This window comes from Giraffa tippelskirchi, chromosome 3, assembly GCF_054371585.1.
Source record: "Giraffa tippelskirchi isolate mGirTip1 chromosome 3, T2T-mGirTip1v1.2.pri, whole genome shotgun sequence".
NCBI classification, from domain to species: domain Eukaryota; kingdom Metazoa; phylum Chordata; class Mammalia; order Artiodactyla; family Giraffidae; genus Giraffa; species Giraffa tippelskirchi.
The window spans coordinates 26,297,450-26,320,978 of NC_137277.1; the positions used below are offsets into that span (position 1 = coordinate 26,297,450).

General features: G+C 48.9%; 1 protein-coding gene across 33 annotated transcripts; it reads left to right on the plus strand.

The window, feature by feature from the left end:
- The first annotated feature begins 1,265 nt into the window (after positions 1-1,265).
- MYCBPAP (MYCBP associated protein) lies at positions 1,266-22,501 on the plus strand. 33 transcript variants are annotated; one of them, XR_014080367.1, is made up of 20 exons: positions 1,266-1,601; positions 8,550-8,677; positions 9,248-9,407; positions 9,516-9,619; positions 10,346-10,535; positions 10,785-10,900; positions 11,418-11,568; positions 12,427-12,542; positions 12,631-12,746; positions 13,216-13,327; positions 15,546-15,735; positions 16,141-16,328; positions 17,543-17,689; positions 18,188-18,616; positions 18,943-19,100; positions 19,851-19,966; positions 20,174-20,209; positions 20,420-20,572; positions 20,748-20,918; positions 22,252-22,501. XR_014080367.1 is itself a non-coding variant. In XM_081583227.1 (20 exons), the coding sequence occupies exons 1-20, from the start codon at positions 1,526-1,528 to the stop codon at positions 22,411-22,413; spliced, it is 2,883 nt and encodes a 960-aa protein (XP_081439353.1). In that variant the 5' UTR covers positions 1,266-1,525; the 3' UTR covers positions 22,414-22,501. The 33 variants fall into 33 exon arrangements, 17 of the variants coding, with proteins under 17 accessions (XP_081439353.1, XP_081439338.1, XP_081439345.1 ...); XR_014080366.1 differs by having other exon boundaries at positions 22,327-22,501; XR_014080370.1 differs by having other exon boundaries at positions 18,979-19,100.
- The last annotated feature ends 1,028 nt before the right edge of the window (positions 22,502-23,529 follow it).

Below are 23,529 nucleotides of genomic sequence, written 5' to 3' on the forward strand. Positions count from 1 at the left end.
AGGGGCTGCCCATGGAGGACGTGTCAATCATAAGCGGAGTAAAGGTCTAGAGGGGCATGGAGAAGAAGTCATGCCCCTGGAAGAGTCCCAGTAGTGAAGAACACATAGGGAGCCCAGGGATTGACCAGACCTACTGGCATTCTTCCTAGCTCTTCCTCTGTCTGGGGCAGACTACAGCAAAGCTCAGAAACGTCTGAAGAGCCTTAGCCTTGGGAGAACCAGGTTTGAATTGTGCTTCTGGTTGGTCCAGTGATTTTATATTCTCTTCTTTGGTGGATCTCAGTTTTTCCATCTGTAAAATGGGTACAGAGAGCATCTCCCCAACCCCAGAATGATTTTGAGAGTTGACTGAGACATCCCTACAGTTTATGGAGGGTACTGTGTAGGGCAGTTTAAATGCATACTGTCAGTTAATCCTTACAGTGACCCTGTATAGGAGGTATTATGACCTCCATCTTACTTGAGAAGACTGTGGCTCACAGAGGTCAAGGAACTGGCCTAAGATCACACAGCTAATAACCAAGGAGAGCTGAGATGGGAATCCGGTTCTGTCCTGCTCTAGAGCCCCTTCATTATTCCACAGTTTCTGAGCCACTACTATGTGCTAAACTTTGAGTTAGGATGGGGACAGAGGACAAGCCAGCCCCACTCGCACCGCGTTTATATCCTTACAGACAGCGGCCAACCACTTAAACACAGTAATTCCAGAATGCATTATGGGGAAAAAAATATACTGGGTGCATTTATAAAACTGAGACAACAGAAAGGGCTACTTGAAATTGGGAGTAGGGGTGGGTCAAGGGCAGCATCTCCAGGCGCAGAAACAGCGTGAGAAAGCCCCAAGTCCTCAAATCTGCGTAAAACCTGGACTTGTCTGGTAAGTGGTGGGCGGGGAAGGCCACCAGGCGCAAGTAGAGGACAGGCAGGGACTACTGGACTACTGGAGTCCACGGGAAGCCATCGGGGGTTTTCAGCACGGAGCGAAAGAATCATCGATTCCGCTGCGATAGTGCGGCGGCGCCGAGAGACAGCGGGAGCGCGGAGGGAGCCGGGAGGCAGGCCGCGGTGGGCGGCTGGAGGGGCAGTGGGAAGGGCCGCGGGAAAGAGCGGGGAGGGGCGTGGCGCAGTTACCTCCTCCTCCTCCGTTTCCTCCCCCCGCCCCCTCCCCACCCTCCCTCCCGGCCTGGCTCCGCCCCGCCCGTCTGGCTAGTGACGTCTCGGCGCGCGCCGGCGCCGCCTGTGACGTCACGGTCCGGGTTGGGGGCGTTCTTGGGGTGGGCACACAAGGAGCTGGCCGGCGGTAGGCGTGTAGGTCGGGCACCATGAAAAAGGTGGCTTCCAAGCAGTCTCCGCCCAAGTTGTTCGGTGGGTGAGCGCCCTCGTGCGGGGCGCTGGTTGCTATGGACGCCCCGGCTGCTGCCGGCGGGCGGGTGGGCGCGCGCAGGGTCGCGGGGGCTGCCGCACAGCCTTGTTTTTCCCGGTCCCCGCCGCTCTGGGCCACGCTCTCCGCCGTCTGGGCTGCACCATGAAGTCTCTAAAGAAGGAGTCCCGCCTTAGAATGCCTACAAACAAATTCTTGGAGGTCCCAGAAAGCGTGAAAGGTTGGCGCTGGCTGCCTTGGGAGCTCAGGAAAGCCCTTAGAGGGGCAGGGGTTCTTGGGATTCACGACACGGGGCCTGGAGGATGGGGGTGACCCTAGGATGGAGGTAAAGATCACGCCGGAAGGGGGTACGGGGCAAGGCGTGCCCCATACGTTTGATGGGGCCCTGGGGATGGTGCGCAAGGCAGAGAACCTCAGGGAAGGGGGATTCAGGGCACGGGGCCTTGAAGATGGGGACAAAGGAAGCAGGTCTCAGGGATCAGTTGTCCGGGAGACGAACTTGGGAAGGAAAACATAGAAGACCTTGAACAGTATCTTAGGTTGGGACATAGAAGGTGGAGACCTTTGCCTTGGTGGGGTGCAGAAGATCCAGGAAAGGGTTTAAGAGTAGAAGGGCTAGGACATGGGGTCCCTGGGAAAAGAAACTCAGGAAAGAATGCAAGAAACGTGTTATGGTGGTGAAACCAACAACCTTCGTGGGATTCTCTGGGCGGTGTCACCTAAGAGCCTTACTGGAAACCAGAAGAAATGCTTAACTTGGCCAGTTTTGTTTTTTTACTACCTTTCCCACCATGTGACCTTTCTAGCCACATTGTTTAACACCTGTTCCACTTGTTTATAGAGAAGGAAATGGCAACCCACTCCAGTATTCTTGCCTGGAAAATCCCATGGGCAGAGGAGCCTGGCAGGCTACAAGTCCATGGGGTTGCAAGTCAGACTTAGAGACTAAACCAACCACTTGTTTAACCTGAAGACGGTCACTGGACATGCCTGCTTCCTGGCCTCTGTGGCTTCCTCTGGTTGCAAGTGGGATGACCCCTGGGTGCCTTGACAGCAGGTTGACTGCCATGGACATGTTCCCATTTACAACCCACTTCCTCTTCAATCTTTTTTGCTGTTTGCATTTATCCAAGGTCTGCTGGGTGTGGGCACTGGGCTGCGCAACAAGGCTATCAGTGGTAACTGTGGGACCCCAGACCTCAGGAAACCGAGGTGGAGAAACCAGTCAAGCATAAAGGTTGTAATATGAGTGCCCATAGGTGTTAAGGGGGATCAGAGCACCTGACCCAGGCCTTGTTGTTCAGTTGCTCAGTCATTTCTGACTCTTTGCGACCCCATGGACTGCAACATTCCAGGCTTCCTGTCCTTCACTATCTCCTGGAGTTTGTTCAAACTCATGTCCATTGAGTTGGTGATGCCATCCAACCATCTCAACTTCTGTCACCCCCTTTTCTTCCTGCCCTCAATCTTTCCCAGCATCAGGGTCTTTTCCAGTGAGTTGGCTCTTCGCATCAGGTGGCTAAAGTATTGGAGTTTCAGCTTCAGCGTCAGTCCTTCCAGTGAATATTCAGGGTTGATTTCCTTTAGGATTGACTGGTTTGATCTCAAGGGACTCAAGGGACTCTCAAGTCTTCAAGTCTGTCACTGTTTCCATTTTTTCCCCATCTATTTGCCATGAAGTGATGGGACCAGATGCTATGATCTTAGTTTTCTGAATGTTGAGTTTTAAGCCAGCTCTTTCACTGTCCTCTTTCACCTTCATCAAGAGGCTCTTTAGTTCATCTTCACTTTCAGCCATTAGGGTGGTATCATCTGCATATCTGAGGTTATTGATATTTCTCCTCACAATCTTGATTCCAGCTTCATCCAGCCCTGCATTTTGCACGATGTACTCTGCATATAAGAATTAGAGGGGAAAGTTTTCTGAAAAAATGATGTTTATCTTTACAGTTGCTAGTCATAAATCATGATATACAAGGTCAGTGTGAAGAGGGGGCAGGCCTGGAGTCAGTAGGATTCCCTGGGAGGCCTGGAAAGAATGGCTTTCTTTAATGCTTGTTTATAGTATGGAAGTCCACTCTAGGCTACACTGAGATGCTCTTTCATAGTAACACTTTTTAACAGGAGAGAAAGAGAAAAATAGCTGGTTGTCTTTCCCAAGGGCAGTCAAGGGCTTTCCTAGTTACTGCCTCCTGCTTACCTAGTTTCTGGAAATCATATCAGATTTGAACTTTCTGCTGTGAACAAATCAAGGAAAGATTTTGTTCACTGCATATTTATTTTTAATAAGAAATTTAGTTTGTTAAACAGCATTTGAACCTACTGTATAGCCCAAGGAACTATACTCAATATCTTAGTGACCCCATGGACTGTAGCCTACCAGGCTCCTCTGTCCATGGGATTTTCCAGGCAAGAGTACTGGAGTGGGGTGCCATTGCCTTCTCCCTATAAGGGAAAAGAATCTGAAAAAAAATAGATTATATATAGGGTGTGTTTATGCATGTAACTGAACACTATGTTGTACACCTGAAACTAACACCACATTGTAAATCAACTATATTGCAATAAAAAAATTTTAATTAAAAAGTCAGGAACACAATTTAAAAAAATGCACCTTGATTTAAGAACACGCATTAAGGTGAGGAAAGAAAAAAAGCATGTAAGTTTTTCCTTCTAAATACCTGAGGGAAAGCCTCTAATGTAGTTGGCCATACTCCCTCCTACTCCTTCCAATATAATAAAGTTAATCACCAACTGTAATCTTTTGTTATGTTTCTCCACAATCTCTGAATTATAGCAAAAAGGCAAGCAAAAACCTGTTTAGGGACCCAAGCCCTTTTGACTTCTAGGTTTCTCCTTGCTCTTGTTGCTAAGAAACTGGGAAATCTCCCAGACTCCCAGATGCCTCTCCACCATCAATTAAAGCTCAGCCTTGGTACGGACAGCTCCTCCCTTGGTTCCTGCGGTGCAACTGTGTGGTCAGAATTTCCCAAAGACCTGAATCAACACTAATAAAGAATAGCATTTAGATGAAACTGGAAGCAGAAAAACTAAGAGTCCAGGTTTCTTTTTCCTCCATAGCTCCCTCCTTCCCCTCTCCCAACCTTGTACCTCCTGCCCACGTGAGAACCTTGCTTCCCGCTGCCTGGGCTAGCTCCAGCTGGGGTGTCACCTGACTCCCCTGTACAAGGGGGCTGGTCTCTAACCCTCTCACAGCTATCAGGACACAGGTGAAGTGCCAGCTGTGTGTCTTACCAGAAGCCCCCTTTCAGCTTGGGTTTCTGGACCAAAGAACTGGAAATAGCTGGCCTCTACAGGTTCAGCAGGAGACATACTTCAACCCTGTGGAAACCTCATTTCAGGTCCTGACATGACCCCCGCAGGATTGTCCTTCCTGCCTGGTCTCCCCAACTTGTCTCTGCCCCTTCTGTCTTCCTGGCTTACGCTCCCTGAATGAGTCTCTGCAGTGCTGCTTTCATCAACTCGCTCTTCTGAACCAAACCTCCTCCTTGCTGCCAGAGAACGATCAAATGCTTCAGACTTAGTTTACAGAGGCACGATGCCCTGGTTTCCCTTCATCCCCAATGTCACCCGCACCTCATCCACAGGCCTTCTGTGTCACCATGCCTCACATGTGCCATGCTCAGCCCCACCTCCACCCTTGCTCTGGTTGTGATCTCACCTGAAACACCTCTGCTGCTCTGCCTATACAAAGACTTCGGATCCTTCAGGGTCTGACTTAACCTGTGAAGCTGCCTCTGACCCCTGTAGCTGCTCCTAACTTTACAATCTACATCCATCCGTTCCTTCTTCGCTGTGTAACCAAAGCTATTGTTTGTGCCACTAATTTTTAGGCTCTTACGTTATGATTGGTGTGTGTGATTGTCTGCTGCTGCTTTCAGTTTCTCAAAAGAAGGAGCCATATCTTGACCATGTAATACCATCTTCTCTGTAATTTATAATACATAGAAGGTACTTGGTATATATGCATATTCTCTAGGGTGAATTGAATGTATATACCTTTCTATGAATATTAACTAGAACACACCATTCCCTGACTGTCTGCAGTTGCACAGCATATATTGTACTACATTGAAGATAACTGTCTGAGAAAAACTTCAGAGTTTCACTGATTATTTCAGAAATCTTTAGCAATGTTGAAAGTTTATAAATTGGTACATGGTAATTATATACCCATCAGTAAAAAAAAAAAACACCTATCTGGAGATGCTTAATCCCTTGAGAAGATGTAGAACCAGCCAGAGTGATAGAGGAAGCAAATTTCCTGGCAAATGTAAAAAATACCAAAATATCTATAAAAGCAGATCTTCGGCTGGTACCAATTCTCTTGGACTATCACCAACTTTGGTACTTTGTGTAGAAGGGAGAGGTGAAGGAGAGATGGCACACTCCAGGCCTTCCTTCCACAGAGGTGGAAGGATCTCCACATCTGGTGGGGGCAGGACCAGAACCTGTGGCCAGGCCACTCAGCCCCTGTGTGTCTGTATGTGCAGGTCCATGTGGCTTAGCTGGTAGGTGCTCCTGAGTTTCTACTGACCCCATTGCTGCAGAGATGGACTCTGGCCAATATACAAAATTCAGAGTTATTGATATATTTCAATTGATTCTGGCTTGGGTTTTTTGGCCACTGAGTATGTGGGCATTTTCTAAAAACTAGTTTGATTCTGGTAACCAAAACACCTACCTTGATGTTTTAATGACACTGCTTCTTAAAAATTAGAATACCAAGAGAAACAGTGGACAAAACCAAGTTGTGTTTTAAAGTCCTTAAAGGCAGTGCTTTAGGTTTTTCTCTTGATTATTTTGTGTAGGGCCTTATTTCAAAACTTTCTGAACCAGAGGGCAGCACACAAGAGGGTCCCAGCCAGAAAAAAGAGATGCATTTGAAACTGTTAACCCACCTCTGTAGAAGGAAGGCAGGGAGTGTGTCCTCACTGGGGAGTGACTTGCTTCTGCGCTGTGCATGCTCAGTGCTATGCTCTGGCGCATGAGAGAGACAGGCTCAGATCACTCCACTTTCCTCCTGGGCCATGAACTGTATCCTAATCACTTCACCTCTGCAGTAGACTCCTAAGTGATCTTACACTCATTCTTGTACCCACTAATCCATTCCTTGCCATCCCATGGCCCACAAGGTACAAACTGAAGCCCTTTACGTGGCTCACTAAGTTCTTCGTGATATGGCTCCTACTTTTCTGTCCCAGTACTGCTTCCTACTTCCCACCTCACTGCACTCTAGCTATTTAAAAACACATGCTTTGAGTTTCAGACGTGTGCTCTACCCTTTCTTGCCTCTAGGCCTCGTCATGCTATGCCCTTCGGAATTCCTATCCTCTACTTCCTTTCCCTTGTCTCTCATCATCCTTCAGCTCTCAGTTAATTACCTCCTTAGGAAGCCCTCTGTGACCACTCCACGCACTGGACTGAGGCCCCCGGATGCTCCCACAGTCACCCTAGTTGAGTCTCTTTGACAGTTTTTCGACCCCATGGACTGCAGCACGCCAGGCTTCCCTGTCCATCGCCAACTCCTGGAACGTACTCAAACTCACGTCCATCACGTCAGTGATGTCATCCAACCATCTCATCCTCTTTTGGCTCTTCTCCTGCCTTCAATCTTTCCCAGTAACTGGGTCTTTTCAAATGAGTCAGTTCTTCGAATCAGGTGGCCAAAGTATTGGAGCTTTAGTTTCAGCATCAGTCCTTCCAATGAATATTCAGGACTGATTTCCTTTAGGATTGACTGGTTTGATCTCCTTGCAGTCCAAGGGACTCTCAAGAGTCTTCTCCAACACCACAGTTCAAAAGCATCAATTCTTTGAGGTCAGCTTTCTTTATAGTCCAACTCTCACATCCATACATGATGTGAAAAACCATAGCTTTGACTAGACAGACCTTTGTTGGTAAAGCAGTGTCTCTGCTTTTTAATATGCTGTCTAGGTTGGTCATAGCTTTTCTTCCAAGGAGCAAACGTCTTTTAATTTCATGGCTGCAGTCAACATCTGCAGTGATTCTGGAGCCCCAAAAAATAAAGTCTCTCACTGTTTCCATTGTTTCCCCATCTATTTGCCATGAAGTGATGGGACCAGATGCATGATCTTAGATTTCTGAATGTTGAGTTTTAAGCCAGCTTTTTCACTCTCCTCTTTCACTTTCATCAAGAAGCTCTTTGGTTTGTCTTCGCTTTCTGCCATAAGGGTGGTGTCATCTGCGTATCTGAGGTTATTGATATTTCTCCCGGAAATCTTGATTCCAGCTTGTGCTTCAGCCTGGCATTTTGCATGATGTATTCTGCATATAAGTTAAATAAGCAGGGTGATAATATACAGCCTTGACATACTCCTTTCCCAATTTGGAACCTGTCTGTTGTTGCATGTCCAGTTCTAACTGTTGCTTCTTGACCTACATACAGATTTCTCAGAAGGCAGGTCAGGTGGTCTGGTATTCCCATCTCTTTAAGAATTTTCCAGTTTGTTGTTGAGCCACACAGTCAAAGGCTTTGGCACAGTCAATAAAGCAAAAGTAGATTTTTTTTCTGGAACTCTCTTACATATAGAAGATGTTTAAACAGTATTTATTACATGAAAGAATGTGACATAAGTGGCCAGTGGTGAATGTTCTGCTTTTCCCAGAGCATCCAAATTTTTATTAGTGTCTTAGGAAACCCAGTGCCTTCACCCAGAAGAATGGACAGTACCATTACTGGAGGGAGGAGACTGAGAAAGTGTCTAGTTGTCCCAAAGCACTGCATCCGAGTCACCTAGGGAGTCAGGAGCCAGGAAGCTATATTTGTAAAACTCCCCAAGAGATTCTGATGTAGACATTTAACTAACATTTAGGAACCACTTATTTAGTCCAGGTTCCTCTTTTTACAAAAGAAAACTGAGACCAAATGATGTACCCAAGGTTGTCCAGCTATAAGTAGCACATGGAATGGAAGAACTTCTGATCTCAGTTTCAGCTACAAAGCCTCAGCCGCCGTTTGTGGGGTGGGCTCGGACCTACAAGAGAGAACTCCTGTCACCCCAGCAAAGTGCTGCCCAGGTCACCTTGGCAGCCTCTGCTGTCCATCCAGGTGTCCAGCTTTGGCTGCCCCCCACCATGGAATATTATCTATTTTTAAACACTTGAACTATCTGCTCTTCTTCAGAAAAGAAGCGGGCAAAGGTACCTGAACAGCCCACACCCCCAATTCAGGAAGAACCTGAACCTGTTAGCAATGTGCTACAAGGAGATGACATTCTTGCCTTAGCCATTAAGAAGGAAGACTTGAGGAAGGTAAGGATGAAGTCCAGGGATCCTTTGCTGCAGGAACCTCTCTTTGCCACCTGGGTAGTCTAGAACTTCAACCATGTCCATTGCCTGTCCACTGCCTCCCTACTCAGAGGGAGTGTCTGATTCCATGGAAGAATCCATCAAAGATGAATCTGTTCACTTTTGCATCTAACGGAATTTACTCTGTCCTATTAACATTTCTAAGATTTGTATAGAACCACAGAGAAATGAAAGAGTGAAGTAATTCGCTTCCCATAGAGGCGAGTGATGCCATCCCCATGTCACAGAAGGGAAAATGAGTTACAGATATGGATAACCCCCTCCTTTTCCTGGGAAAGTTAGCCACTTCTCACCTGAACTCTCTGGCACATGAGATGTTTTTATTTTTCCCCCAGGATGTTAATAAGTGTCATAGCTGTTACAAAGGCATTTCCTCAACAGAACATATGGACAGATCTAGAGGAACAGATTTGTCTGCCTTCAGGAATTCCACCAAGAATTAGGATAGAGGAGAAGGGTGGCTTTTTCCCTCCTTTTGATCTCATGTGAAATCTCTGTCTTATTTCTTTTTAGCAACATATTCCTCGCCTTATTGAAACAAAAGATAAACGTGTGATTACCCAGAGATTTATCATCCGTAAACTCAAACCCAAGGATCATAGGAGGAAGGTCTCACACTTAGTAGCACATCCTGCTACTCCAGATGCAGCCACAAAGCCCCTGGACTACTCTGGTGTGCACTGGCATCAAAGTTCATGAGTCATCCTGGAGAGAATGTGGGGCCCTGTCAGAGTACCAGCTGGCTATAGCTTGCCTTCCTGCCTCTTCTTCTTGCTTCCAGGACCAGGTGACATCTTCCATGGTAGTGACCAGATCCTGCCCCACCACATCCTGGGGAGTCTCCAGGACTTTAAGAGAATCGCAGTTGCTCGAGGGAACACCCAGGTTCGTTTGTACAGAGCTGCCTGAGGGAGAGAAATCACTGAGGTCATTGCAGTCTTACCACCTGGCAGAGTCCAGCAGGACTGGGATTACAGAATTTGAGGTGATAAGTGACCCTTCCCCCCAAATAATGAAGCCTACGTAAGCTACCTTCAGCAGAAGTCAGGAAGTCACTATAAGGAAACAAGAGGCTGGAGGAACCCAAAAGAGGGAGTGTGTCTGCCTCTCGTCAGGCGGAGCCCACCCCCTCCCCCACTGCTGTCTGCCCCTCAGCCTTATTTCCCCTCCTCCATCCACATGGTGGAGGAAGGTGGCTCCCCATAGCTCCCAGGGCCACACGGAGAGACTGTCTTTCCAACTTTCTCGTCGTGCAGCACTTCTCTCAGTTCCTTTAGTTTCCTGGTTCCAGGCAGAGAATCTCTCAGGTGTTAAAAGGCCTGGGGGCCAATAAAAATGGCTCCGTCATGCAGCAGGTGAGGGTGTCAACATCAGCTGTGAGGAGGACAGGCGCAGTAAAGGACGTTGACCACAATCTTCCCATTCTGGGTGAGAGGGAACTGACAGCGCCCCTGGTTCTGCGATTTGCTTTCTGTCAGTTGCTACCTTGTGGTCCTGGAGAGGAGGGACTGGGCAGACAGGGAGGACAGCAGAGATTTAGGCCTGGTGAAGTCTGCTCAGCCCCGCTGCCACAGCTTCCCTGGCCCTCCACACTCACATTGCTCTTTTCAGCTGGCTGAGCTGATACAGGACACCCCACCCTGTCTGATGACCCTCATCTCAACTAAAGAAGAGCCAAAGCAGGAAGCCCCAAAGGGAGAGAAGGCACATGCTCCCTGGGTCCCGCCTCTGCAGCACAACTTTCTGAAAAATTGGCAGCGCAACATAGCGCTTCGGAAGAAGCAGCAGGAAACTCTCAGTGGTGAGCAGAGCGGACAGGACGCCTGCTTGGCCTCACCTGGCACTGAGGCTCTGCTGCGGTGTTTTTTCTCTCCCTCCACCCGCAGAGCCTGGATTCAGGCTGGTCGCTTTTGTGCTGAGTACTCCCAAGTGCTTCTTGTACTTAGTGGGTCATGAAATCAGCCCAGTGACTGGAGCTGATCGGTTCAGAGAGCTCAGGCCCCTACTTGTTTGGATTTGATGGTGGGATTGCATTATTGGTTCTCTTTAGAACGGCTGAAGAAGCCAGTCGGCGAGCTGCTGATGCACACAGGGGAGACCTACAGACAGATCCAGGAGGAACGGGAGCTCCTTGACCGAATGCGGTCAACACGGTCTGATGGGAAGGTAGGGACAGTGCACCCTGTGGGAGGGGTCTGGACAGCTGGGGACAAAAAAAAAAAATCTATCCAGTACAAAGCTTTATTAAACCCTCAAGGTCTTTACTAAATTCTCTTACTGGTTCTATTACTTGTCATTCATGGACTGGCTGGATAAATAATTTGGCCTGTGGTGGTCACTGTTAGTTAGAGGAGAAATATATCACATCTGCTACGTTATTAGAATAGTCATTGTCTTGGTTTTGTCTTCTAAAAGCTGAGGCTCCAGCTTTCAGTCGCCCCAGGGCACCATGATGTGCTCTGGTATCTCAGTGCCTGGACCAACTTGCCCTCTCTGGGGCCAGGTAAACATATAACACAGCAGCCTGCAAATAAGAAAACTGTGCTTCTTTCCTGTTCTCAGGGCAGCATGAATCCCCCAGAGGGAGCATCTGTAGTCTGTAGAGCTCTTGTCTTCCCAAGCCTCCCACCCGCCTCTCTCAAAGGTGCTCAGATAGTCTGACTCATCTGTCCTCCATCCACAGGGCTGTGAATTGACCAGTGGGTTCTGGAGTCGACTGGAATACTTGGGAGACGAAATGACGGGTCTGGTAATGACAAAGACAAAAACTCAGCATGGCCTCGTGGAGCCAATCACTAAGATCAGGAAGCCCTCGTCCATCCAGGCAGAGATGGGTGAGGAGTGGGATGTAAAGGAGACTGGCCTTGGGGGTAAGAGATCAGGGTGCTGGTGTGGTGGTCCAGTCCCCTCCAGTAAGATGACTGGAGCAGTGGTGGGAGGGGCCCAGCCCTAGGGCATCACTGTCCTTAACTGCGCTGAGCCTCCTCTGCTGAACACCTAGAGTGTGGCTGGTCTGAGCTGAGATGTGCCGTAAGTGTAAACTAAACACTGGGTTTTGAAGATCAGTTTGAAAAAATAGATTTTATTAATAAATTTCATATTCATTACATGTTGAAATGATAATAGTTTTAATATACTGGGTTAAATATATTACTGTTTCTTTTTACCTGTTTAAATGTGGCATCTGGAAAATTTTGATTACATATTCATGGCTTGCATTTGTGGTTTGCATCATATTTTTAATGGGCAGCACTGCTTTAAAGGCTGTCAGACCACCTGGGTTCGGGACCCAGCTGTGTTGAGTTTGTGAACACCAGTGAGTTATTTAACCTCTCTGGTTCTCAGCTTCCCATCTGTAAAATACTCATGGGGTTGTAAGAGGGTTAAATGAGACATGGTGTGTATTAAGAGGTTCTGACTCATTGTTAAACACAGTAAAGGGTAGGTGCTATTGTTATTTTTATTATAATCCAAAAATTTGACAACCTGGAAGCTGGTTTTGCCAGAGTCCTGTGAAGGGCCGCTGAGGCAGTAGGTGTGGGGCCTGGAGGAGGGAGCCCAGCTCACAAGGAAGCTGTGTTTTCAGCTCTCCCAGCAACGGTGCTGGAATGGGTACTCTCAGAGTCCTTGAACATGGGTAGGGAGAGGACATGGCAGCAGCCTGTGCTTAGGGTTCTTGGACCCTGCTCTAGGGTTGCCAGCCCAGAAGGACGCATGGTACCGCTACACCTGGGATCGAAGTCTGTTTCTGACCTGCCGACGCAAGGAGCTGCAGAGCATCATGGCAGAGCTGAATTTTAGCCAGCAGGTTGGTAAGGCCTTGGTGCCTAGTCTGAAGCCCCTCAGGTAGGGCCTGTCTTCAGTCAAATAACCTTTCCTTTCTCTGTCTCTCTGAGGATATTGATGGCCTGGAGGTGGTGGGCAAAGGGCAGCCTTTCTCCACTGTTACGGTGGAAGACTATTCAGTGTTTGAAAGGAGCTTGGAAAGCTCCTCTGAAGACACAGTACACTTGTGAGTTGGGCCTGGGCCCGAGGGAGAGTGGTTGGAGAGTGTGGCTTCCCCAGCACCTGCACGTATCCCGAGGCAGGCTTCCCTCCCTGGAATGAGTGCCTCCATCCCAGCCTCTTGCTCATGGCTCTCACCCTCTCCTCTAGCCCATTCGAAGGAACACCTGTGCTTACTATACTACTGCCATCTGTTCGCTTCCGGCAACCGACTCCCAAGGGGGTTTTCCTAGACATTCCTTTGCTCATAAATGGGGCCCCTCCAGACTCTCCTAGTGCTGTGTGGCTCTGCATGAAGAGTCTCTTTTTATGTCCAAGAACCTCCCATTGCAGGAATGGAGCAGGATGGAGCTGATGATGCCCCACTGGAGGACAGGGCCGGGCACATCTCCGCATTTTCTGGCAGCCATCTCCATGGGCTCCATGTGGCAAGACTGGCAGGCTTAGGAAAAATACGTCATTGGATTGTCTTACAGAGACTTATTGGCCAATCACCCTGATGTGGTCCCTATGCCTGTTCTTGGCCCTTCTCTGCTGTTCTGTGGGAAGCCAGCCTGCTGGATCCGAGGCAGTAACTCAGAGGACAAGGTAAAACTGCCTTCACCCTCACCCACCTGCTGGAAGGGCCTCCCTCGTGAGGCAGTCTCAGAGTGACTGTGACAGTCACAAGGAGCCTGAACATTTTCCTATTTGCGTTTTTATCTGATCTCGCCTTCAACATATGTTTGAAAATGTTAACAGCAACGTTAACTTGAGCCAGAATAAAGTCACAAGTCTGAAAAGAAAGTCACAAGCCACCCAGTTTGTACCTAGTCCTCAAACATGTAAATAAGCAAACCTTCTCAAACAGGAATGGCTTTGTCGTTGTTTGTTGTTCAGTCAGTAAGTCGTGTGTGACCCCATGGACTGTGGCACTCCAGGCTTCCCTGTCCTTCACTATCTCCTGGAGTTTGCTCAGATTCATGTCCATTGAGTCAGTGATGCTGTCTAACTATCTCATCCTCTACCGCCCCCTTCTCCTTTGCCTTCAGTCTTTCCCAGCATCAGGGTCTTTTCCAGTGAGTCAGCTCTTTGCATCAGGTGGCCAAAGTATTGGAGCTTCAGCTTCAACATCAGTCCTTCTAATGAATTTCAGAGTTGATTTCCTTTAGGATTGACTGGTTAGATGTCCTTGTAGTCCAAGGGGCTCTCAAGAGTCTTCTCTAGCACCACAGTTGGAAAGCATCAATTCTTTGATGCTCAGCCTTCTTTATGGTCCAACTCTCACATCCGTACATGACTACTGTAAAAACCATAGATTTGACTAGACAGACCTTTGTCAGCAAAGTGATGTCTCTGCTTTTTAATACACTGTCTAGTTTTATCATAACTTTTCTTCCAAGGAACAAGTATCTTAACTTCATGGCTGCAGTCACTGTCCACAGTGATTTTGAAGCCCAAGAAAATAAAATCTGTTACTGTTTCCACTTTTCCCCCTTCTATTTGCCATGAAGTGATGGAAACAGATGCCATGATCTTAAAGTTTTTTGAATGCTGAGTTTTAAACCAGCTTTTTCACTCTCCTCTTTCCCCCTCATCAAGAGGCTTTTTAGTTCCTCTTCTCTTTCTGCCATTAGAGTGGTATCTGCATATCTGATGTTGTTGATATTTCTCCCAGGAATCTTGATTCCAGCTTTTAAGTCATCCAGCCCAGCATTTCACATGATGTACTCTGCATAGAAGTTAAATAAGCAGGGTGACAATATATAGCCTTACCATACTCTTCACAATTTGGAACCAGTCTGGGCTTCCCAGGTGGCAATGGTGGTAAAGAACCCACCTTCCAGTGCAGGAGACATAAGAGACATGGGTCAATCCCTGGGTTGGGAAGATCCTCTGGAGAAGGAAATGGCAACCCACTCCAGTATTCTTGCCTGGAAAATCCATGGACAGAGGAATCTAGTGAACTACAGTCCATCAGGTCCCACAGAGTTGTACACAACTAAAGTGACTTAACATGCACTGTTGTCCATGTTCATTTCTAAATGTTGCTTCTTCACCTGCATACAGGTTTCTCAGGAGACAGGTAAAGTGGTCTGGCATTCCCATCTCTTTAAGAATTTTCCATAGTTTGTTGTGATCCACACAAAGGCTTTTGCATAGTCATTGAGACAGAAGTAGATATTTTTCTGGAATTCCCTTACCTTCTCTGTGATCCAAAGAATGTTAGCAATTTGATCTGTGGTTTCTCTGCCTTTTCTAAACCCAACTTGTACATCTGGAAATTCTCAGTTCACATACTGCTGAAGCCTAGCTTGAAGGATTTTGAGCATTACCTTGCTAGCATGTGAAATGAGTGCAATTGTATACTAGTTTGAAGATTCTTCGGCATTGCCCTTCTTTGGGATTGGAACAAAAACACATTTTCCAATCCCACGGCCACTGCTGAGTTTTCCAAATTTGTTGGCATATCGAGTACAGCACTTTAACAACATCATCTTTTAGGATTTGAAATAGCTCAGCTGGAATTCCATCGCCTTCACTAGCGTAGTTCATAGTAATGCTTCCTAAGGCCCACTTAAACTATTCTTCAGATATTAAGGAGTAGAAATGTTCATCAGATATAAAATCTGTTTTATCTTCTCTTCTTACTGTTGATGGCAGAGACAGCCACTTCTTGGGTATGATGCCTATGTGTTTGAGAGTGGCCAGGCCCTGGAAGCCCAGGGCAGGAGACTTCCACTGCCAAACCCAGGAAAGTCCTGGCAAACCAGGCTGAGTTGTTCACCCTAGGCCAAGACATCTCTCAGACCTCCTCTCTCCCCAGAGGCATGTTGGAATTGCTGTCCGCTTGACCTTTGAAACTCTAGAAGGGGAGAAAACATCTTCGGAACTGACCGTGATCAATAACGGCACAGTGGCCATTTGGTACGACTGGCGGCGGCGGTCACAGTGGGACTCTTTCCAAGACCTGAAGAGGAACAGGATGCAGAGGTTTTACTTCAACAATCGGGAAGGTACCTGGGGGAAGCTGCCCACTCACCTCTCCTACAGCCCAAGTCTCGCTCATGCCCAGGCCCTGCAAGCATGAGCCCCTCTTCCCACCTGTCCGTCCCATCTCTTCAATGCAGTGTGCGGTTTCCTGTTCCCATCAGCTGGGGGAATGGTAGAACACCTGAGAATGCGGGAGTGAGCCACCAGGGGCAGACACAGTTATCCATACACACAGGCCTGGGGCTGGGACGACCACTTGTCCCTCTTGCCTGGAAGTCCCACATCCCAAGAATGCCCTCAGTCCTTCACAAGCCAGGACAGTTGGTCTGTCCTGGAAAGTTAACCAAGGCTTAGTTAACTTTCTACACACAGGCTTGGGGCTCAGCAGCTCCCACCTGGTGAGAAACTTCTGTCTCTGTCCCTCTCAGGTGTAATTCTGCCTGGAAAAACTAAAAACTTTACCTTTTTCTTCAAATCTTTGAATGCTGGGATCTTCAGGGAGTCTTGGGAGTTTGGAACCCACCCTACCCTATTAGGAGGTGCTCTCCTGCAGGTCAACCTCCACGCAGTCTCCTTGGCCCAGGACATTTTTCGGGATGAGAGGAAGTTATTGGAGGTAAGGGACGCCAGATCTTAGCCCTTGTGGACACTCCATAGGTTAACATAGTGTTCTTCCTGGCATTGCCTGCAGGAATCTTGTTACACCCAGTCCTAGAGGCGAACTTTTAAAAAACAGATACCCTTGTTCAAAACCACTCCTCAGGGGTTTGTGATGTAAAAGATAGGTGAGCAGACAAGAGAAGGGGCAGGTTGGAGCTCCACCATGCATGGCCCTACTTCATTAGAAAGAAATGAGACTGGCCCTTAAAATACAGACTGAATGGAAGTACTTGCTTAAGTGTAAACACTGTTGTCTGGTTCTATCCAGTGGAGCTGCATTTAACTGGCAAGACTTCAAAACCAGACAAAACCAGAGAGAACACTAACTAGTGGGCCTGGCACCAGGAGGGAGTGTGAGGTGGGAAGTGGGAATGTGCTGGCCCATCAGGCTTGCAGCCTGGCCATCTGGTGCTGCACTCTGTGGGATTCTGGAGAAAGATGTGCTTTTTTTTTATTCATTGTGGCCCCCAAACACAAGCCAGCTACTTCAGCTGGGCTCAACCCCTGGTGAACAAAGGGGATTTTGACAAATGTAATGTCTGCTTCACTGCTGACTATCAGACCAGCCTCTCTCACGAGATGCCCTTCCACTGTTTTCTGTAACAGTGACGATGCGGCTAAGTCATGTTCTCAACAAGGCGGTCCCTGAGCCTTGCCCTTCCTTCTAATCTGGGGGAAATGCTGACTGTGTGGCCTCTTGGCCCCGTGAAGGAGCAACTTCTCTGGATCTGACACTTCCTCTGGATCCTTTCAGCCTCTTTCAGGGAACAAGGATGTTTTGGGAGGACCAGGGGGGGTTGAGTCTGGTAACAGGAGAGAGTGTGTGTGTGTGTGTGTGTGTGTGTGTGTGTGTGTGTGTGTGTGTGTGTGTGTGTGTGTGTGTGTGTGTGTGTGTGTGTGTGTGTGTGTGTGTGTGTGTGTGTGTGTGTGTGTGTGTGTGTGTGTGTGTGTGTGTGTGTGTGTGTGTGTGTGTGTGTGTGTGTGTGTGTGTGTGTGTGTGTGTGTGTGTGTGTGTGTGTGTGTGAGAGAGACAGACAGACAGACAGACAGACAATGGCAAGAACTCTGTCGACAAGAAGGCAGACAGTTCTGGGGATCTGCCTTCCCTTGAGGATACAACATGGGTTTTGAAAGCCTGAGCTGCTGCTTATGCCATGTTCCTTTCCCCAGAGCAAGCTGGCCTCCCATGAAGCAGTCACCATTGTGGAGAACGTGCTGCAGGAACTTCTGAGGGGGATCCTGACCCCTGAGCGCACGGAGTCACCTGTGGATGCCTATCTCACCGAGGAGGACTTGTTTCACCAGAGGAATCCTCGGGTACAGGCCCAGCACTGGCCCCTGCCCATTTTTGTGCTTGCCCTGGGAGAAAGTAATAGCAAACCCTTTGTGTGCCGGGATCTGTTCTGAGAAACTTGAGTAACTGTTTCTCCACAGCAGTCCTATGAGATGAGTACTTTATCTTCATTTTACATGGAAGAAACTGAGGCCCAGGGAGGTTAAGTAATTTGCCCAAGAAAACTTGGCTACTATAAGTGAATGCTAGGTGATAACAGAGCTTCAAAAACTTCTTATTCAAACTCACTCTTCCTTGGAAGCCCAAATGTATAAGAAGCCTTAAGTTGGAGGCGCTCAGGTTGAAAGGGAAGTAGGGAGCCCTGTGAGCCCAGCAGCTCCGGCCAGCTTCCTCCTGCCTCCTCCACCAGCGCTCCTCAAGGGAACAAGAAGCTAGAGCAGGCTGGCTCAGGCTCTGGGTGCCTCATGTCACAGCCTGCCCCGCCCCCCCCACAGACCTCCCTTTGCCTCTCTCTGCTGCAGCTGCATTACGAGCACCAGGTGGTGCAACATCTGCACAGACTGTGGCGCCAGTACATGATCCTGCCCCTCAAGGCTGAGGAGGCCAGGCCCGGCGAGGAGGAGCACCTCAGCCGCAGGGCCCAGGCTGCTGCAACCCCGTCAGCCTACTCGGAGGAGACCTCCTCAGTGAAGCTCGAGTCTTCTGCACACCTTAAGAGCCCAACATTAGACCCTCAACTGCCCCAGCAGGAGAGCAAGGCCCTCAAGGACTCCCAGGATCATGTTGGGTCCCAGAAGACTGGGCTAGGGGTCAGGCGTTCTCAGCGGAAGAGCATCATGGAGGAGATCCTGGTGGAGGGGAGCCCGGATCTGGAGAGCATCAGGAGCCCCTGGGAACTGGATGGCCTTCCCCTGCCAGAGTGGAACCTCTGCCTGGAAGACTTCAGAAAGGTGCCTCCCAGCCCTGGCACAGCCAGGTGCCCATGCTTCTGCAGCCCCTTCCATCCCCGTGGGCAGAGAAACAACCTTCTGAGGACCCAGATAAAGCAATCTCTCGGTCATCTCTTTATCTTGGGTGCCTTGGCCACTTTGGTGCAGGAGGAGCTCCTTCTCTGACCCTTGGAAAGGGGTTCATGGGGTACAGATTTCCAAGGGAGGGCACAGGCTCCCACAGAAGGCACCCAGGCAGACTCTCCATGGCTGCATCCCCTCCTGGTCCCCTGCCCTCACTAGCCCACACCTGTTAGTAGAAGATGCAGGAACCCTTGGTATCCCAGGCAGAACGGTTGCCCATGGTACCTCTGACCTGCCAGGCAGTGATGGCACTCCCTGAGGAGAACCAAAGAGAAGATGCCCTAATCAGGCTCAACAAAGCAGCCCTGGAGCTGTGCCAGGAACCGCGGCCATTGCAGTCTGACTTCCTGTACCATATGTGGTAGGTACCCCCACCAGGAAAACTGCTCCCATCCCTTCCCCTTGTGGCATCTGGCCAGGGGTTCTGGGCAGGCAGTCCCAGGACTCAAGGGGGCTGAGCTCTCTTGAGGTCAGGTTGCTAAAAAATTCTGCAGACCCTTTATGCTATGGCAGCTGCCACAGCATCCCTTACAGCTACTCTCCCTATGCCGGCCACCCTCTGGGAAGGAGTCATATCAGAGTAAGCACCTTGATGTTTTTCCCCCTTCTTTCCTTGTTTCTTCCCGATGAGCAGATAAATGACCAGATGAAATAGCAGAGGACAGTGAGAAGAGGGGCCTGTTCCATGAAAAGCCTCAGTTGGTTGCCAGCCTTCCCATCGCCTGTTTAGAACTTGCTGGGATAGGCTTGGAGGCCTTCTGCAAGGCCTTCAGAACACATTTCCAGGAACCTCATCCTGCAAATCTTATGCAGGTCCAGCCCCTCCAGTGGGAATGGATCCAAGCTGGAATGGGAATGGTTTCAAGCTGGAGTTAGTTCAAGACTGACCTATCCTTATCCCCAGGCCACTTTTTCTTGGCTGCCACCGAGGAAAGCCCCGTCCCTATCCCAGCAGCTGCACAGGTGCCAGTGAAGATGCTGGCTGGACAGAGGCGTGATATTTCCAAAGCAGTTCCTGGTACCAGTGTCTTAGAAGGGAAGGACCAAGCCTCTATAGATTCCAGGGCAAATGAACGGTGATGGCTTTTTTCCAATATGTCTTGCTGTCTAGTTTGCAGCTGTGGCGAGATGTGATTGACAGCCTGGTAAGCCATTCCCTGTGGCTGAGGGCTCTGCTGGGCCTGCCTGAGAAGGAGACCATCTACTTGGACATGCCAGAAGAGCAAGGTCAGACACTGTGCAGCCACACCTCTGCATAGTCTTTCCCATCCCTCTGCCCAGGTGGCAGTGGCGCTTTAGCCATTTGTGCGCTTCTGGTGGAACCTCTGTGAGGTTGGTCCATGGGGTAGGCCTCTTGCTTTTTATCTGCTGCCAGCAGTTGGGACCTAGAAGCAACATTAACAATCACCTTAGTTCAGCCCCCATGTTTTACAGGTGGAGTCCCAGAGAGGCGAGATGACTTGCCATCCTGTACGTGGTGGAATGGTGGAGTTGGGACTAGAGCCTGGGCCTCTCCCCTGTGCCCTACAGTCATGCACTTGACCCAGGGCCTTGCTCCCACTGGTGGGGATTCTCTGAAACATCTTGAGCACGGCTGCCCCAGGGCCCTTTGCTCTCCCAGCTCCTGCCTGTGGGGTCAGCTAGGCCACAGGCTATTTGTCTTCCATTCACTTCCCTTAGATCAAAAATCACCTCCTGTCACAGAAGTGAAGGTGACTTCTGGGAAAGTGGGAAAGGAAGATCGGAAAGGGGCATCCCAGGAAAAGAAGCAGTTTGGAATCAGAGACAAAGAAGATAAAAAAGGAGCCAGGCTGCCACCTGGGAAAGAGGCATGTAGCACATGTTCTGGGCCTGGGGGTCGGGCTGGGGAAGGGATAGGAGGGGCTGTGGAAAGTGGGCAGTCACTCCAGCATGATGCCCCTGCTCCCCTCAGAACTGCTCTTGAAAAGGTCCTGGACCTCCCTCAGGAGCTAATGAAGGCTGGGCATGTCTGTGTCTCTCCAAGCAGGACCGTTTAAATAGCAAGAAGCACAAAACAAAGGATGACAAGAAACCAGCAAAATCTGTAAGTCGGGACAGGCTTTCCTTGGAAGAGCCTGCCCCTGACAGCATCATCCCGTCTCGGGAACCCATAGATCCCCTGGTCATGGAGAAATACACCCACAGGCTGCACACTGAGGTGAGGGCAAGAACCTGGCAACCAGCCCTCCCGTCACTCACACCTGCCCTGCATACCTTCCTTTGCTCCCTCACTCCCTGGTTCACTCTGTTTATCCCACAAACAATAAGTGCCTACTGCATCTGTGATGGAAGCGAAGCTGCCCTTGTGAAGGGCATTCTAGTATTCAAGACAGACCTCATGAATAAGTAACAAACGTGGTATGTTAGGTGATGAGCACTATGGGAAAAAGAGAGCAGCCAGGGCTAGGGGATAGGGAAGGCCCAGATGGGGGTAGATGGGCCTCATTGGAAGGTGACATTGAACAAAGACTTAAAGAGAAGGGAGGAGTGGCCATGGGACATCTAGGAGGATGCCATGGGCAGAAGAGGGAGTGGGCCAAGAGGACAGAAGGGCAGAGATCCCACCGAGAGAGACTCTTGCGTCCTGTGGGGCTTTGTAGGCCATTGTGAGGATACACTGTTTTGAACAGAGGAATATGGTCCGATTCATGCTTAAGATCATTCTGGCTGCTCTTTGGAAATAGATGCTGGGGGCGCAGAGTGAAAGCCTGTCCCTTCTGTTACTCCCTCTTCTTCTCCGTGTTTGGTATGTCTTGAGAGATCTTTTCCTTGGGTGAGCACCACATAGAGTGAATTCCCAGCAGCTGTAAGGGTTTTGAAACACTGGAGAGAATTTATAATATAAAACATGTTCTTAAGCAGTAGGTCCTTAGGGATTCACCTAGATGTTGTGTTCTGTTCTTTTTGTCACTGTTGTTGGTTTTGGAACGGAGATCCACAAAGTCACGTTAGATATGTCAAGGAGTCTAATAGCAATGCTTTGTCTTCTTCTGGTGTGGACAGCTGAGTAACTGGGATTGCATTGTGCATTTGATCACATTTAATCAGAAGCTCCATTTGCTGCTGGTAACATCACTGAGATTTGTGAAGGTCCATGGGGTCTAGAAAGAAATCATAGGGCTCTGAGGACCCATGGAGTAGACTCTTGCTTAGCTCTTTGGAATTAAGAATCAACTTGCTGAGGCTTGTATGGTACAGCCTCACCAGAGGGTACAGTCTTGGGGACATTTCAGTATGTGGATCTGTGATCTTACTGGAAGGAAGGTTGGTCTCCAGGCGGCCAGGGCAGAACTGGACCACCCTGAGGGACTAAATGGGCACTGCTCCCTGGGCCTCCCCTAACCTTACGTCCCCATATGTCCAAGGGGCAGTACAGGATTCCACCCCAGACTGTTTAAAAAAATAAAACTATTTGCAAAAACAAAAGTTCTATAGAAACTTTAGTTTTATCTCTACAGCTTCAGCTCTCTCCCCTCTTCCGCTGTCCCCAGGGTGGGGATGCGCCCTTGTGTGTGTGCTTTCCATCGAGTGAGCCTTTGCCTGTGATGTTCACCCCATCACTCCAGGTCTATGGGCTGCTGGATGCCCTGGTGACCGACCTGCTGGCCCTGGCTGATGAACTCAACGCCCAAAAGAATGTTGAGGAGCCTTAGTGTCTCTGCACCTGACCCACATGCCTGAGTTGCTTCCTGGGAAACTGCTTAACAAACCAATCAATAAAGAACCTTTATGTTCCTAGCACTTCCCTTATGCCTCTGTGTCTTGAATGTAAGATCTTGATGAAGTCAGCTTATGGTCCTCCTGTGTCCCACCTGCCCTCAGATCCCCCTCCTCAGTTCCTGGAGCCATCCAGCAGGAGGTGGGGAGGGGAGGCATGGGAGGAGCAGTGGAAGAGCAAGTTGGCAGCAGGACAAGGAATGAATCGAGGTGACAGGACAGAGAGCATCACCACTTGTGGCCCCTGCCTCTGGCCTTCGTTGGCTCACACTTGGGAGTGAGCTTCCTGGAGCCAGGTCTTCCCAAAATGTCATCACCACGTATGACACAGTGTGTGACTAGGAGGAGAACCAGACCCCATGGGACCTGGGCCCCTGAGGTACTCACACTTCTGCTGGGTCCAAAGGCCTCATCCCAAGCCCCGAGGATCTTGAGGATCATACTCACCGCACTCTTAAATCCTAAAGGCCAGATCCCTTTGTCATCAGCCAGAGGTTATTCTGGATTCTAGCCTGCTTATCCCCTCATGTCAAACCACCTGGCCTCTTTGAGCTTTTCTTTTTTTTTTTTTCTGCGTTAAAAACAGTATCTTCAGAATAAGAGACACAGATGCATGGAACAATTTTATGGACTCTGAGGGAGAAGGTGAGGGTGGGACGTTCTGGGAGAATAGCATTGAAACATGTATATTATCATATGTGAAACAGAACACCATTCCATGTTCGATGCATGTGACAAGGGCTCAGGGCCGGGGCAATGGGATGATCCAGAAGGATGGGATGGGGAGGGAGGTGGGTAGGGGGTCCAGGAAGGGGAACACATGTAAACCCATGGCTGATTCATGTCAATGTATGGCAAAAACTATTACAATATTGTAAAGTAATTAGCCCCCAACTAAAATAAATAAATTTATAAAAAAAAAAAAGAAAAAAAAAATAAAGCAACAATACTCCAATTAAAAAAAAAAAAAACAAAACAGTCTCTTAACTTTCTGCTCCCTCCCTTGCTCAGAGAAATATGAAGTGGATGAGAGATGACTCTTGCTAAGAAGC

Excerpts from the sequence above, each read along its gene's own strand:
- MYCBPAP (XM_081583212.1), top strand. The coding sequence starts at position 1,526 with ATGAAGTCTCTAAAGAAGGAGTCCCGCCTTAGAATGCCTACAAACAAA. Across the intron at positions 11,569-12,426 it reads GTCCATCCAGGCAGAGATGG|GGTTGCCAGCCCAGAAGGAC; the intron begins GTGAGGAGTGGG and ends ACCCTGCTCTAG. Across the intron at positions 18,617-18,942 it reads GCCTGGAAGACTTCAGAAAG|GCAGAACGGTTGCCCATGGT; the intron begins GTGCCTCCCAGC and ends TTGGTATCCCAG.